The sequence below is a fragment of the Eublepharis macularius genome, chromosome 4 (assembly GCF_028583425.1).
Source record: "Eublepharis macularius isolate TG4126 chromosome 4, MPM_Emac_v1.0, whole genome shotgun sequence".
Classification (NCBI taxonomy): Eukaryota; Metazoa; Chordata; class Lepidosauria; order Squamata; family Eublepharidae; genus Eublepharis; species Eublepharis macularius.
In genome coordinates, this window is record NC_072793.1 from 61,361,716 (window position 1) to 61,377,994 (window position 16,279).

General features: G+C 42.3%; 1 protein-coding gene across 2 annotated transcripts in view; it reads left to right on the top strand.

Moving 5' to 3' along the window:
• SH3PXD2B (SH3 and PX domains 2B) overlaps nt 1-16,279 on the top strand; it is a 167,900-nt gene that overhangs the window by 103,338 nt on the left and 48,283 nt on the right. For both annotated transcript variants that reach the window (XM_054978238.1, XM_054978239.1), the window contains one exon: nt 2,523-2,614. In XM_054978238.1, coding sequence (XP_054834213.1) covers nt 2,523-2,614 — 92 coding nt within the window. The remainder of the gene's footprint in view (nt 1-2,522; nt 2,615-16,279) is intronic.

Consider the following 16,279-nt stretch of genomic DNA (forward strand, 5'->3'; position numbering starts at 1 on the left):
GAAGTCAGAAACTATTGCTACGAATCAGAGAATTATTTCAGGATGGTCCCAGCATTTTAATGGCTCTGCACCTGCCTGACAAAAAGGGAATCTGGCACAAACTGGTTGCCCTTTGTCAAAAAAGATTAAGTTGGCCAGATAGCACCACTGTGGAATGAAGGATAAAGCGTTATTCTCATGTAAGCCTCAGGGGTCCAAGAACCCAGATGTTCCAAATGGCACTCCTGAGCCATACTGAATCTCAAGAGTTCTGTCACAGATCTCATTCCTGATTGTCCATATTCCACATTTCTGGTGATGGTGGTGTACGTACAGAGATGAGGCTTCTGTCTTGTCCCCCTCCCAACCCACCTACATTGTAAGCCTATTGCCTTGAACTCCAACTCCCAGCCCTGCATCTCAGCAGCCCTACCAGGTTGCCAGCTCGTAAATGCAAAATGTCCCCCAATGTCTCTGCAGGACTGGCTGGTCGTGACTAACCTCATCTAAGCACATCTTTTCCAGCTTTCATTACAAAATGTGCAAGCGGAGCCTTCCCTCCCATCCCCCCCCCCCCCCCGCCCCATCCAGTATGTGAGCAGCTGCAGATAGCAGAATAGTTCAGGAAATCAGAACCTATCCTTATATAGAATCAGAAAGTCCTGCGAAATCCAGTGAGGCAATCAGTGATGGCTCATCGGGTGCTGCTCAGGAAGTATTTCATCCCCCACTACTAAGTGCCGCTGAATAGGAAAGGGAAGGCAGAGCCCTTCTTGAAGGCTGCTGGGAGGTGCCCAGGGAACTGCTGGAGCCGTGGCAGCAACACTGTGCAGGCACATAGCTACTGAGTGGCTAGTAGAACCTGGTACTGTTAAGTGATGCCACTGTGGTAAAACACCCCTCCCCCCCGCCCTTGTTTTTATCACAGGAATAAAGGATATATTCTAAAACACAATGGCTATCTAAGTTACTATAATCATCTGTGCATTACGGAATGGAAGTCTTCAATTTTTAAAAAAAATTACAGTTCACAGGAAGGAGAGTCATCAGTAATTCCTTTCTAAAATGTCTACCAATGCCTCACTGTGAAATTCTATATAGTAAACACAAAAATTGCTGTGCTTGGAAAAATGCAAAATTCCCAAAACGTTCCATGTTCAGTGCTGAGGGAAGATGTGCAAGCTGTAAGCAACAAATAGGGGGGGAAAGTACTTACTAATGGTAAAAGCTGATTAGGCAGAAAGACCAGTGCTTTTAATTGTCTAAGTGCTAGACCAGTTCTGTTACTTTTTATATTTTTTGTGTTGTGATTAATTAGGTAATCAGGAATCAGAATCCATACTGGAGGGGAGTGAGTGAGAGAGAATCCAGTACTAGTGTAGCAAAGCTTTGGTGGTGATCAGCACAATGGATTCAGAATGGACCTGGCCCAAATTCTGAACACAAGCTGATCCCCATGTGTACATAGTGTGATGGGCACACCAGCTCTTCATCAATATGCATCAATATGGTATCATTATAACATCAATATGTTGATGGCACTCAGTTGTATCTGTTGATGGATGGCCAGCTGGATGCCGCCCTGGTTGTTTTGGCTGTGTGGATGAAACAGAGTCGGCTGAAGTTGAGCCCATGAAGACTGAGGTCCTGTATCTGGGTCGGGGGTTGTTGAGCTTGGGAATCTGGCTCCCAGCCTTAGACAGGGGTGTCTTTGATGCCTGTGTTGACGGTGAGGAGCCTGGGGGTGATTCTGGATGCCTTCTTATCAATGGAGGCCTAGGCCTTGTTGGTTGCCAGATCTGCATTTTTCTATCTTCAGCAGGTCAGGCAACTTGCTCCCTACCTCTCCACCCATGAGTTAACTACAGTGATCCAAGCAACAGTCACCTCCAGATGGGACTACTGTAACTCACTCTATGCAGGGCTACCCTTGAAAGTGACCCGGAAATTGCAACTGGTCCAGAATGCGGCTGTGCGTATCCTCACAAGAACCCTGTTTAGGACACGTATTAGACCTGTACTGCACGGGCTTCCAGTTGAAATTCTGGTCAAGTTCAAAGTGTTGGTGTTAACCTTTAAGGCCCTTAACGGATGGGGACCTGCATATCTTTGGGCCTGTCTCTTCCTGAATGTTCCCTGGAGGGCATTACACTCCGTAGATCAACATCTGCTGGTGGTCCCTGGCCCCACGGATTTTTGCTTGGCCTCAGCCAGGGCCAGAGCCTTTTCACCTCTGGCTCTGGCCTGGTGCAACGCTCTCTCAGTTGAGACTCGGGCCCTGTGGGACTTGTTACAGTTCCACCGGGCCTGTAAAACGGAGATATTCCGCCAGGCGTAGGAGAGTGGTTGAGGAGCTGGTGAACTATCCTGCTAGTCCGTTGCCTGTTTTGTTTTGTTCTGCTTCACTATCCAATGAGATCTGTTGATTTTATTGTTTTATGATTTTAATGTTATTTATTGTATTTTGCGGGGAGGATGGGATATAAATCCAACAAATAAATTAAAATAAATAAAATTTTCAGACTGTTTTTTTTCTCTTTCAGGCTTTGATCCAGCTGCCCCCATACATCTCTCAGTGTGATGAGGTTCTTCAGTTCTTTGAAACAAGACCAGAAGACTTAAATCCCCCCAAAGAGTAAGTTGGCTAAAAGCAGCTTACACAGCTGCATTTGAAAATGTGTGTAGTATAGGAGTACCCTGGTTCCTTTATAAGCACCACTCATGGTGCTGTGAATATACTGCTCACTCTTTCCTTACTGAACTGACATTAATATACCAACCTATTGATCTTGCACTCCCCACCCACTCACTTCACCTCATGGTCACTCTTGCTGCCTCCTGCTCTGGCTGAAAAAGACAACTGTTTCAACACAAGGATCCTCTCCCCCACTCTTGGACAGTAGGAAGCCCCCCCCCTTCCCTGCAGTAAACAGGAGCATCCAGATGACCTTGTGTCTAGTCTGTGCACAACTTGTCTGACTTCTCTTCTAGAGAAACTACAAACGTATTTTTCTCTGAAAGGAGTAACCACGGGGTAACTGCAAGTGGAGCATCCATCTAGATGCTCCCCTGTAGCTACCTTGGGGAGAGGGGAAGTTCTGCTTTCAAATTAGCACAGCCAGGGCTTTTTTTCTGGGAAAAGAGGTGGCGGAACTCAGTGGGTTGCCCTCAGAGAAAATGGTCACATGGCTGGTGGCCCCACCCCCTGATCTCCAGACAGAGGGGAGTTGAGATGGCCCTCCGCGCCGCTAAGCGGTGCAGAGGGCCATCTCAACTCCCCTCTGTCTGGAGATCAGGGGGCGGGGCCACCAGCCATGTGACCATTTTCAAGAGGTTCCGGAACTCCGTTCCCCCGCGTTCCCCCTGAAAAAAAGCCCTGAGCACAGTGCTCCTCATTTCTCCTCCCTTCAGCCATTTAAAGCAAGGGAATGCCTTGTGTTTGTGTCTGGGTTCTGCTCTGTGGTGTTTCCTCGCTGGCTGAACCCAGTGCCTGGCTGCTGTGAATAACACTGGTTCTGCAAATTTGGTGGAGGTTGCTTGAAAAATATCACACACAGCTCCCTGGATAGCCCCCAGATATTTTTCCCCACAGGGAATCATGGAGAGTGAGTGGGGGCACCTTCTTTGGGGGCCCATAAAAATGGCCCCTGGGTTCCAATCTTCATGAAACTCAAGGGGTCTTTAGAGGACAATCAGGAGTAGACTGCCTTCAAATTTGGTGACGTTTGGTTGAAAAATGACCTCCCTATCAGCTGACCAGGTAACCCCCAGAGTGATTCTCCCATAGAAAATAATGACTGAATTTTACCTAATTAATTGGGCAAAAATCAGAATACCTGGTTTTTGATTCAGAATACCCAGATTTCACCAAATTCAGCCAAAATTTGGTATCTTAATCCATATTCTGAATTGAATTATACACCCCTAGTGTGGACTCCATTCCTGCCCCACTTGCTGTTTCTGCCATGCTCCCAATTGCCTGAAGCAAGAAGTTTCCAGCTGCAGGGTACTGGTTAATTGCCCCAGCTAGAGAAAGTAGCTGAGGGGTTAGCAAGGGAGGGAATGGATAGGGAGGACAAGAGGGACAGCTTGAATTAGCAGATTTGATGAAATACTTGTCTGTTGTATCAGCTGTGAAGATGGGCAGGTGTGTCTGCTATAAAAAATATGAGTGTTTTTTTTTAAGTTTGCCTGTTTTTTCCTGCAGAGGCTTTACAGTCAATGTAAATGAACTTACCCTTCTTTGTGAATTCATTGCTGCACTCAATAAGAACGTAGACCTGATTTAAATGTGGCATTTTGCTGGATGAATGAACTGACCTGTGCAACTTTGCATGTGCTCAGCATCTCATGGTGCATTGAGCTGGTATGCTTGCAGAGTGCTTTAGAACATGTAATTTGCATGCCAGTTTAAGATCCAGTTTAACCAAGATGCTGGACACATGCACTCAAGTTAAGTTCTCTTGGACTGCTAGCATTGGGTTTGAATCAGGCTCAGATCACCAGCTCTGAAAAAGCTGTTCTTAGTTTCTCCACAGGAAAGGGGAAGTACAGGTTTCACTCATTGAGTCCCCTCTCTCGTGTCTCAGCCCTACATTTAGCAGTGAAGTGGCAATTCCGTACTCCTGACTTGACTTTGTGCTTACGCCTCCGATTCAGGGAGCCACAACGCCAGTGGCAGCACCACTGGCAATGCTGTTTCTTGTGATTTATTTTGTTAATCACAGTCTCTGATTCATTTTTGTCCATAACCTCTTTAACAGTAACAAATTAAACATTAGATGCAGAGGAGTTAGCCATGTTAGTCTGTAGTAGCAAAATCAAAGAGTTTGACGAAGAGTCTGACGCATCTGACGAAGAGACCTGTGATTCTCGAAAGCTTATGCTGCAATAAAGTTGGTTAGTCTTATAGGTGCTACTGGACTCTTTTTGAAATTAAACATTATAAACAACCTGTGATGGTTTTTACCCCTGAAACAGCCTAGAGTACTTCACTATTGCCAATTGTTTGAGCAATTCATCCCAACAAATGAGGGCCTCATGTTTTGAATGGAAAACTTACAAACATGGAATGTCTGTATTGCCTCTCTTTCCTCATGTGATGCAACACTTGTCTTGTGATGATGAGCTGCTTGTGGTTAGATACTCTCTTGTTAAGTGCTCTGAGCATAAATATAAACATCAGCCCTGGCTGTTCTCTTTATGTGGCTGGAGTGTGCCACATAGAAAGATTGGTTGTGCAAGATGAAATTGAGAAATGTTTTATATTGTATTGGAATTGGTTGTGTTGTTTATACTCTGTCTGAACACAGAGCCCTTCAACATCTAAATTGTCTGCAAAGAGTTCTCATTAAATGTATGTGGGTTTTACCTCTCTTTCCCCTTGGGATGCTTAACATTGCTTCCCTCCCTCCCTTGACCTCTTATTTTCTTGACTTGTCATAGTTTCTTCTCTTACTGCTAGTCACTTGATTAGATTGTGTAAGGGCCCCACAGTCCATTAACTAATAACATGCTGTCAGCCTGCGTTCTCATCCATCCTGCGCAAAGTATTGCTTGCCCATTAACCCATGGCCCTTTGGTAATTCATCAGCTTAATGCAGCAGCTCAGGAATGAAAGGCATAGGGAGACGGTGAGACATGTGAATGGAATGGGTGGAGCTATGGAGTCATCTAGAATTATTAGAATTTTTTGTTGTACCTCACTTCTGTATACCACAGAAAGGGTGACTGGGATTTTCGAGAGTTGTCTCAGAGCTGATCAGACTTAATTTTTTAAAATTTATTTCAAACTTTAACCTTATTCTCACAGCCAAATTTCTTGATGTGGCTTTTCATGGTGAGGATGTCAGTGTACAGCTACAGTTGCCCCCCCCCCCCATCTCAGTCAGTATCAAGGGAGTATAATATTTGAATCAGCAGCGCTATGTTTATATGTACATGTGGGACCTATCCAGGAAAACACACGGAGACAGAAATGCCTTCCAGCTACAGCTGGAAGCTGTACAGCTATTACAGCTGTACAGCTGTAGCTGTACAGCTACAGCTATTATTTTATTCCAATCTTCTGGAATCTTTGCTCCCCCTCCCCCCATTCCCTCATTTTCTGTGATGATTCTACACTTGTCACTTTTGGTGCTTCATAGATTGATGTTCTGTTCTGTGTTCCCATATGAAGCTGCCTTATGCCTTATTCTGGATGACCAGATTAAGATAGAATCTTATGGGCTCTTTAAAGACTAACAGGATTATTGTATCAGCATGAGCATTCCTGGACTAGAGCATGTTTCATCAGATGTCTAAAAGTACTGTTCTCAATTGGCATATATAACCCATACTTACAAATGAGCACACAAAATAAAAATTGTAAACAGGACAGCCAATAGGCCATGAATTGTAAGAGATCTTTGACATCTCTAGGCAATGCCTACTTGGCAAAAACAGTGCATGCCATTCACAACAGCAGCCATGTGCAATCCTGTCTTTTTAGTTATGTTAGGTTGATTTAATGTCTGTACTGAGTGCAAAACCCAAACAGTTTATGTTGAGCTGTCTGCTTCAAAGGTGCCTCCAAGTGTGCCTGTAGAGCTGCTATGATACTTTCTTTTTTGTGTATGCTTTCAACCTAGACCTGTCTTGCAATGTTGTTAGGAGGATAAAATGAGAGGATCTCATGGATGTTGATCTGTATTTGTTACAAGAAAGATTTCGGGAGTGGGGGGGAGATAGTAAATAAATAGTGGCTACTTCTGGAATATGTTTCTTCAGGTACACAGTAAAATAATAGTTTTTAAGAATTTACTTCAAAATTATAAAGGTTACTGGACTTTTAAAAAATTAACCTGAGTGTCTTAGTATTCTAAGAAATACCTTGTTGAAGCTGATAAAATTCTGACTTTGAGCAGCCAAATGGATCAGTGTACTTAATGAACATGCTAGAATGAGACTTAAATTGTGCATTGTCACTTGAGGACAGTATTAGTGCAAAGAGCTTTTCTCTCCCTGCCTTGCATTTTTGCTAAAAGGAAAATGGAAAGGCAGGAACTTGGCATTTTTAGAGTGCTTTAATAGATTCCTCTGTGCTGCCAGCAGTAAACCGCTGCTGTGTCTCAAGGACGTTGCTGTTGTGTTTCATGGCCCAGATGGAATGCTTGAGGAGTATTTATTAGGTACAATTCAAAATGTTAATTAATAAAAGTCCTTGACTTTCCTCTGAAGGGAGTGTTATGAAGAGTTTGCCCAGTGCAGTGTGGCCTCATACACTACCAGCATGCTAGTCACAATGTGAAAAGCAGATTAGACCATTTGTGGTATAGTTTCTGGGGTTTGGTCAGATGTCATAATTCATAGGGGAGATAAACTCTGTCCCAGGACCTTGAAAAGGAACCGTATCTTGCAATAATAGGAAGATACCTTCACATATTTTGCCGAGGGAAATGCAGATTATGATGTTAAAAAAACCAAATATAGCAATCATTTTGATAACCTTGTTTGGCCCTAATATTGTGATATTGTATCCATGCTAGGTCTCTGTTTGCTAAAACTGAATTTTCTCATCTCATTATGTACTGTGGATCATTATATATTTAAGAACCAAGCCCAAAATGTCCTTCAATTCAAATGTTGATGTTAGTATTTAAATACAATTCTATTTCCATATACTGTACACAGACTTACTAACAGAGAAGGGAATACTTGTGCTAGGCAATTTGTCCCAGTTGGGTAGGAGCAGTCTCTACACTGACCCTATTGACATAGTAACTATCTGGTGTCACTCATAACTCATGTGTATACAGAGCAGAGAACCAAATCAATCCAGTAGGCTTCCTTTATTTGAGTGATCTTTGAGGATAATTGCTTAACTTGCGTTTATAGATCTGTAAAATCTGGAGACTGTTGAACCCTGGAGTATTAAGAAAGCAAATAAGCACTTTAAAGGGTGGGTGGGAGAGAAGGGGGAAATATGACAATACTGGAGAATGGGGTGAAGAAAGCAAAATGAAGGGTCAAAGTCAATGTCACAGTAACCGATCTCTTTGTTTAAACCTGGTCCTGCCACAGCTTCATAAAGAACAAAAATGGAGTATTAGTTAACCGACACACCCTCTACACATGTTCTGCCTGTAATATACTTTCTACAAGGTATGCTCTCCACACTTTTCTCCTCAGTTGAGTGAGTTCTAATTACTGGGAGTTTTTCTGGAGGTTGAGAGGATTAAGCCCCCTCACTTTTGTGTGCCTTTTAGTCAAGAGATTATTTATATGTGATAGCGGAAAAATTGCGTTTAAATTACCAGTTATGCTGCTGTTGGATGTGGTTGGGTCCTGTAAGGCACAAATGTACTGTGGGCAAAGCTTGGAAACATATCTTTTGAGTACCTGGTAACCAATGTGAGAATTCAGTCATTTAAGGAAGCAAGAAAATCTGTTGGGATTGGATCAGTTTGGCCCTACAGCAGCATTGTGCTTATGGGCTCTTCTCTCTTTCAGAAAACGTGTTTTTAGTGGCAAGAAAGAGCTTCTGCAGTGAATTTGAGGGAGTCAGATGTCCAGGACAAAAAGCCATTGCTGAGTCAAGGGATTCAGCTGCTAACTATCCTCACCGCAGAGCCTTGAGTCTTATCGCACATGTTCTCTAAGTGGTTATTGAAACAATCTGCTGTGCTCTTGCAGAAGAGAACCGACAGACAGAAAAGATTAGTCTCCTTGCTGGCTTTATGTTCATTCCAGGAACATGTCTCGCAGACATCCATATATCATAGTCATCTATGCCCCAGTAACATTAGAGAGAGCAGAGCCATTCCTCTTAAAAGATACTGTCAATGTAATACACTTTGAGTCATATCATAGGGGAGGGGGGGAGGGAGGAAGTAGGAGAATTGTAGCCCTCTTGTGGGGCAGGGGGGGGGGAGAGGGAAGAAGCAGACCTGCAGTGGAATGTGTTTGTCAGAAACGTTTTATCTACTTGGTGCCTTATCTGTAGATCTGCAGGATTACTGAGTGGGCAGCTTCTCGGGGCTGCACATGCAGTCTGTGCTTTCTGACTGCATATTGTCAGACCTTTTCTTTGGAGTGGCTGTTGAGAAATTCAAACATACAATATTTAAATTATCCATCTATACAGAGAGTTAATTATTACTTTGTTACATATAGACTAGTTAATTACCATTACCCCAGAAAGTGTTTCCTAGTCCAACTATAAAGTATTCTTTCAGAGCTGGAGATTAGCTGTAGGGCTGTTATACTCTGTCTGTGGGACTTCCCCTGCAAGCATGAATGGAATGGGCTGGTAGTTTTCTCTCAGCTCAGTTTATCCCTTGGTTTGTCCCTTAACCATCTTCCATAGGAAATCTTCACTTAGTCTCTGCCCTAGAAGAACTGGATGTAGTAGTAACGTTCCTTATCCAGTAGTCCTTTACCTACATCTATTGGGAAGCCTTTCATCAATTGATGGTGTGGTGGAACAGCCCCACTGACTGACAAACACTGTCCCGTTGCGCCCTTCAAAGTGTCAGGGCACCAGCATCTGTGCCCTCTTGTTGGCCCTCCATAGCAACTGGTTGGCTATGGTGTGAGAGGATGCTGGACTAGATGGACCATTGGTCTGATCCAGAAGAGCTCTTCTTATGTTCTTGTAGAGAGCAGCTGTCCACATCTCCTTGGCCTTTGTAGAAGTTATCTGCTGAGAGGGCCAAGACTCCCAGCTCCCCTCCATTGGCTTGCCATTCTAAGGTCCCAGCTCGAGCCTGAGTCTCTCAAATTCCAGCATCAGGTTACTAGAGGGACTGCTTACTGCACTTGTAGATCACTGGGGGATTCACACTTTGCCAACAGATCACCCCTTTCCTCTGGTACCCATTGTTCGAGCGGTGGAAGTGTATATGGTACATAAAATAACTACCAGCATTAATAGTTATAAAGCATTTATTAAAAAAATGTTCACATGCATACTTTCAAGTGCAGCAACAGATTGCACAAGGGATCCCAAAAGAAAGGTGTAAACATGCAATTCCTCTGTCCCTCACTCTGCACACACCCCATCTGATGTTATTCTAAGGCAGGCTCATTAACTTAAAAGGTATAGCTTTCTAAAAACTTCCTATTACCTTGAGGTCTTTGTTCAAGCTGGCAGCCCTCCACATGACAGTGGCTGTCATCAGAGAGCCTCCTCCTGTGAGCCAGGAGTTTTATTTTCACTGTTTTCCCACTCTCCTGGACAGGTCAAGGAAGCTTCTCTTGTAGTCCTTAGGAAGTGTCTTCTAGCATTTTAAACCTCCCAATCTCTCTTCCCTGCTATGTGTCTGTGATCACTCCATTATCTCCAACCAGGCAGGACACTTGCATGTCTAAAGCCCTGGCTGGGTGTGGATGGAGACTTCCGCCCTCCTGCCTCTTCTCAGCTAAGAAACTTTTTAAAACTAAAGAAGAGATTTTTGGAACCTTCCGAAGCTCCATAGTAAAAACCATTTCTCTGCAGATGGATTTAAGAAATTTAGGGAAAGCCACTATCAATGCAGCTCGGAAATGCTTAGATTCCTGTGGCAAAAGACAGCAATAAGGATTTTAAACACATCTGTCAAAATGCTTCCCAGCCCTTTTTATATGGCTGTTTCTAAAAATCCACCTCATTTGAGTTGCCGCTGACTCATTTGTATAGTTAGTTTGAATCTCAGAAATCTTTTCAAGCACCTTTCAAATGGGCTTTCTGCACTGGAAGGAGGAAATTGCTGTGATTGATAGGGATGGTATTCAGAAACTCAGGGTGAAAATAAACTACATTCTGGCCTGCCTAGCAGGAGAAGGCATAATCTATTAACCCATAGGTAGCCAAATTGCCCTCTCTTTATGGTATTAATATAGAAATTTGGAAAAATGTAGTTAGCTGGAAGCTGGAGTGTAGTAACGGATTGCGACCTGCAACCATCTTATAGGATCTGAACACTGCCCCAAGTCAGACTAAAAGAGCCAGGAGGAAGGCTTGGGCAGAAGAAGAGTCTAGTGTGAGCTGTATGCTTAAGTTCTTTTTTGTCAGTTGCAGTTAAAAGCCCTGTAGGGGAGGGTAGATTTAAATGTGACAGCAGCCCAAAAGCAAGTAACCATACAGGCCCTTCCCATGCAACAGGCGCAATACTTTAAAGGCTAAATTCTGCCCGGTACAACCTCTCTGCAAGCTACTATGGTAGCCGTCTTGGTTACAGATTGCTGTACCAACATGCAGGCTATGAACTTTGTTGCCTTGGGTGTTATTTTAATAACAGAAAAGGGCGATAGAAACGTTCTTTAAAAAATCTTGTAAATAATATGCCTGCAAAGTGAGTACCCTACACAGTTAAGAGCTTTTTAGTAACCTCCGAGGCCACCATCGTGTTTATATTTTCCCTTTGTGTACTAGGTTTGAAGGACATGATAGATAAAACTAAATCACTTCCTTTATCTTTAAGAGGGCACAATATAGACGGTCTATATCAGTGGCTCCTGGTTCTGAATGAAGTGGATGCTGAGTCTTGGCACCTGTCATCTTCTTGCATGGGCATTATTGCATTTGTCTGATTTCTTGCCATGTTGCATTCCTGTTAGGCCAATACCACCATGCCACTTTGCCTTTTTTCCTTGAAACATAGGCATGTTTAACATGGTCTGCTTAATGAGAGAGAATGCAAGAGTACCAAGCGTGTAGGCATTTTCCCAATATGTTTTGACTATAAGTCTTTTAATTTTTTTTGCCCCAGGCAAAATTGTTTCTCAAATAAAGCAAAGCAACTGAATCTGCTCATCCATTTGAGAATAATCCTTACATATATCAGACTCTTACCAAATCAAGGCAGTATAATTTTTCAAACAGACCACAGAACTGTTTACTAACTTAAGTCACAAATTTAAGGAAGCGAGCAACTTCTGTTTTGAACATTCCCTTGGTTGTGTGATGACCTCCCATCCTTCCTCTGTAGAAATTGTTTTTCTTAGCATAATGATGTGCGTTGGGAAACACTGAGTATTTTTTCAGGGTTTTCCCAATTTGACCAAATAACTAGATTTTGTAATTTTTATTCCCTTACAGCAGATATTTGACAGAGAGCATTCTGGGATTTGTAAAAAGTTGAATAATGTCCTAAGTAATCCAAATTCATCCAATATCCTTTTGCTATTTAGATTTGCTCAGATGGTGCTCTGGGTTCATGCCACGTAGCAAGTATAGGATAAGTAGAGGGGAGGAAGTTGCAGGCTGCATGAGCTTCTTTCTGTTTCCTGTCTTGTTGGAGCTTTGGCTCTCTGAGGTGATCAGCCAGAGCAGCTCACACTTAAACCTGGTGGTATCTTGGCTCCCAGCAACAAAGTAAAAGCACAGCCTTCCTTTCCCTCCTTATTCAGATAGAAGAGATAGTATGACAGAGGAAGAAGGGTGATATTTTATGCTTAATACATTTAACAGATAATGATAAAACATTGATGCTTTCCTTTTCTAGTGCCTTTTAGGCAGTACAGTTGTACCCTGGACCATACAAATTCACTGAGCTTCCACTCCCTTGTGTATGTGTGGTATGAGCTATCAAGTCACTTCCAATTTATGGCGACCCTATGAGGAATAGGATCCTATCCTGAACAGACTTGTTCAGATTTATTCTTGCAACCTGGAGGACGAGGCTTCCTTTATTGAGCCAAGCAATCTAGTTTTGGGCCTTCCTTCTTTCCTATTGCCTTCCCCCTTTCCTATCATTATTGACTTTTCCAGAGAGTCTTGTCTTCTCATGATGTGACAAAGTATGATACCCTCAGTTTCATCATTCTAGCTTCTAGGGAGAATTCAGGCTTGATGTATTCTAGAACCCATTTATTTGTCTTTTTGGCTGTTGATGGTATCTGCAAAACTCTCCTCCAGCGCCACATTTCAAATGAATCAATTTTCTTTCTGTCAGCTTTCTTTATGGTCCAGCTTTCACATCCATACGTAGTAATAGGGAATACCATCATTTGGATTATCTTGATTTTGGTCCCCAGAGAGACATCTTTAAGAATCTTTTCTAGTTCCCTCATGGCTGTTCTTCCAAGTCTCAATCCTCTTCTGATTTCTTTGTTGCAGTCTCTGTTTTGGTTGATGATTGAGCCAAGAAAAAGAGAATCTTTAACAGTTTCAATTTCTTCATTGTCAACCTTAAAAATGTATAATTCCTCAAGTGCTTTGGCACTTTCTGCTTTAACCCTTTTCAGTAGTTATCTGAAGTCTTCACTAGAGGTGTGCGCTTCGGGTTTCTGATTCGCGTAAAATACCCGAATCGGACCGGATCTGTAAAGATTTGGGATTCCCAAACTGGGGCCAGCATGCTGACCCTGATTCGGCAATCCCAAATCAAAGCTTCCCTGAAGCATTCGGGTTGCTTTGGGAAGGTTAGGGGCCCAAGTTTAAAGGGCCCTTTCCCTGCCTCTTGCAAGCGACAGGTCTCTTTAAACTTCAGCTGGCAGGTGTGGGGATTCCCCCGCCTGACAGCTGAAGTTTAAAGGGCTCCTTTCCTGCTGCTTGCAAGCAGCAGGGCCCTTTAAATGTCCCAACCCCCCCCCCCAGTCACCCCCTCACTTACCTTGGCCCTGCTGCTGTGGTGGTGGAAGCAGCCGGCTGCCAAGCTGGCCGCTGCTGCCATAGAGGCAGCAGGGCGGCAGCAGAGGCTCTAGCCTTCCCTGCCGCCCTGTGGGGCCGCGCACCACCAGATATGGCCTTCTCGGCCACCCTGCAAGCCACTGCAGGTGCAGAGGAGAAGGCAGCTCTGACCTTCCCCGCCCGGCCAGGTAAGTGGGGTGGAGGGGACGAGAAGGCTAAGTGGGGAGTGAGGGGTGGAGGTGGGTGGGGTGCCCCGCTGAATCACTTTGGTATGCTCCTCTTCCTTTTCTGAATCCAGCTTGCACATCTGGTATTTTTCATTCTATGTATGGTAACAGTCTTTGTTATAGATTATGAGCATTACTTTGTCTGGGAAATTAACGTGATCATCTGATAGTTGCTGCACTCATTGATGTCCCCTTTTTCAGAACTGGAATGTAGACTGAGCATTTCCAGTCTGTGGGCCATTGTTTTGTTTCCCATATTTGTTGACATAGTCTTAAGATTTCGATGGACTCAGTTTCCATAGCTTGGTATTGATAATCCTTCTATTCCTGGTGATTTGTTTCTCCCAATTGCTTTGAGTGCAGCTTTCACTTCACTTTCTCTCAGGTTCTTCATCAAAATATTCTTCTTCAAGGGAATCTGTCATCCCTCCATCTCTTTTGTATAGTTCTTCAGTGTATTGTTTCCATCTTCCCTTTATTTTGACCTGATCAGATACTATATTTCTGTATTGATCTTTCAACATCCCAAGCTGTGGTCTGAATTTTCCTTTGATTTCCTGGCTCTTGTGGAAGAGATCTCTTGTTCATCCTTTTTTGTTGTTCTCTTCAATTTCTTTGCACTAGTTATTATAATAGATTTCTCTGTCTCTGTCTGCATGTTGCTGAAAAGTTGCTTTTAGAGTTCTGATACTATTTGTCTTACCTTTTTGCTTTTGCTTCTCGTCTATCTTTAGCAATTTTAAGAGTTTCCTCAGTCATCCATCTAGGTTTCTCCTTTCTTTTGGCACAATCTTCCTTGATAATAATCTCGGGTTGCGGCCCACAGTTCTTCAGGTTCACGATAAATTATACTTAGTAATGCAATTTTGTTCTTTACATGGTCTTTAAAGTCTTCAGGAATGTTATCTGAATTATATTTTGGAACTATGATTCTTTTAAAGTTTCTCTTCAGCTTTATTCTAATTTTTAATGTTGACAATTCATGATCTGTATCACAATCAGCTCCTGGTCTTGTTTTACAGAGAGAATAGAGATTCTCCATCTTCTACTTCAAATTATGTAATCTATATGGTTCCTGTATTGGTCACCTGGTGATATCTGTGTATACAATCATCTGTTCCATTGTCTGAAGCATGAGTTAGCATCTCCTCTCTTGCTACCCAGCAAATAGAGAAAATGTATATGGCTGGTACTATTGTCATTTTTCTTTGGGGGATAGCCTGTCAGTCTATTGCAGAAGGAACAGAAGAGTCTTGTGGCACCTTCAAGACTACCCAATTTATCATGGCATCAGCATTTGTGGATGAGAGGTATCTTCATCAGTTGTGAAATGTATCCTCAAATGGGCTTGTGTCCACAAACAGTGATGCCATAATGTGTGTGCTGCTCATTAAGGTGTAGCCATACTCAGTTATGAATTTTCTTGTCTTTTTGCTGGGATCCAGAACTTTAGGTTATTTTTATCAGTTTTCAGTCCTCTCTAGTTATCCAAGAAACACGTGAGTCCAAATTCCCTGTGAGCTTCCCAGTGTTGATGCAGTTAGAGGGTGCACTGCAGTACATCCTGTGAACAGTTGCAAATTGCAGGCACCATTTTGGATTTTTTGATGTAAAGTCACACACTTTTTCATGTTCTATGGAAATGGTACAGATTTGATTTCACATAGTGCCTCTTTCTGACCATTCTCCCACTGTTGCTCCTTTATTATAAAGGCCTCTATTTTTTTTTTAAAAAAGTCAAATTTGCACAATTTTACTTATACATCTAAACATGGTACTAAAAATCAAAATAATAGAATTTCATCATTCAATAACATCATCTGGGAAATGAACTATTTTACAGTCCCTCTCATTTTCTTTCTTTTTATATGTGTCCTTTACTGTAGTGTATACTTTTTTTTTTACAGCAGTAAAAAAAAAAGATTTAGTGTCTTCTAGTTGCTGTATTTTATTTGCTTGACACTGCAACTGTGGAAGGTGTGAAATAAAGTTTATTTTTCTGTTTATTTTGCATTTGTTTTCCTGGCAAAAAATATATATATAAAGGATAATTGAATGCAATTTCTCCTCTCTCTGTATTTGAGTTCATTTAAGAATAAAGCTTTGCTTACTGTAGTGTATACAATGAATTGAAGGTATATAGGTAATTATGGGAAATGAATATATAATTTTAAAAACAAATCCTGAGAACATAATTTCTAGAAGGAGATGTGGTGTGCATTAATATTCTTATGAGCATAAAAATGAAATTGTTTCATCACTTAATATGATTATTAAAAATGATGCAGTAATTGCAGCTATTGTGTGGCATCTTGCTTGGGTGAAATGGCAATTACTTGTCATCTGTCCTGACTAAATAATCTTCCTCAAGTAGAGGTCTCTTATCAAGTGAATGCAATACATATCAAGCAGAGATTGGTTTTTATTTTTAAAAAAAGCTTAATTGATTACTGTTACTTCAGCTGGTTTTCTGAATGTGCCT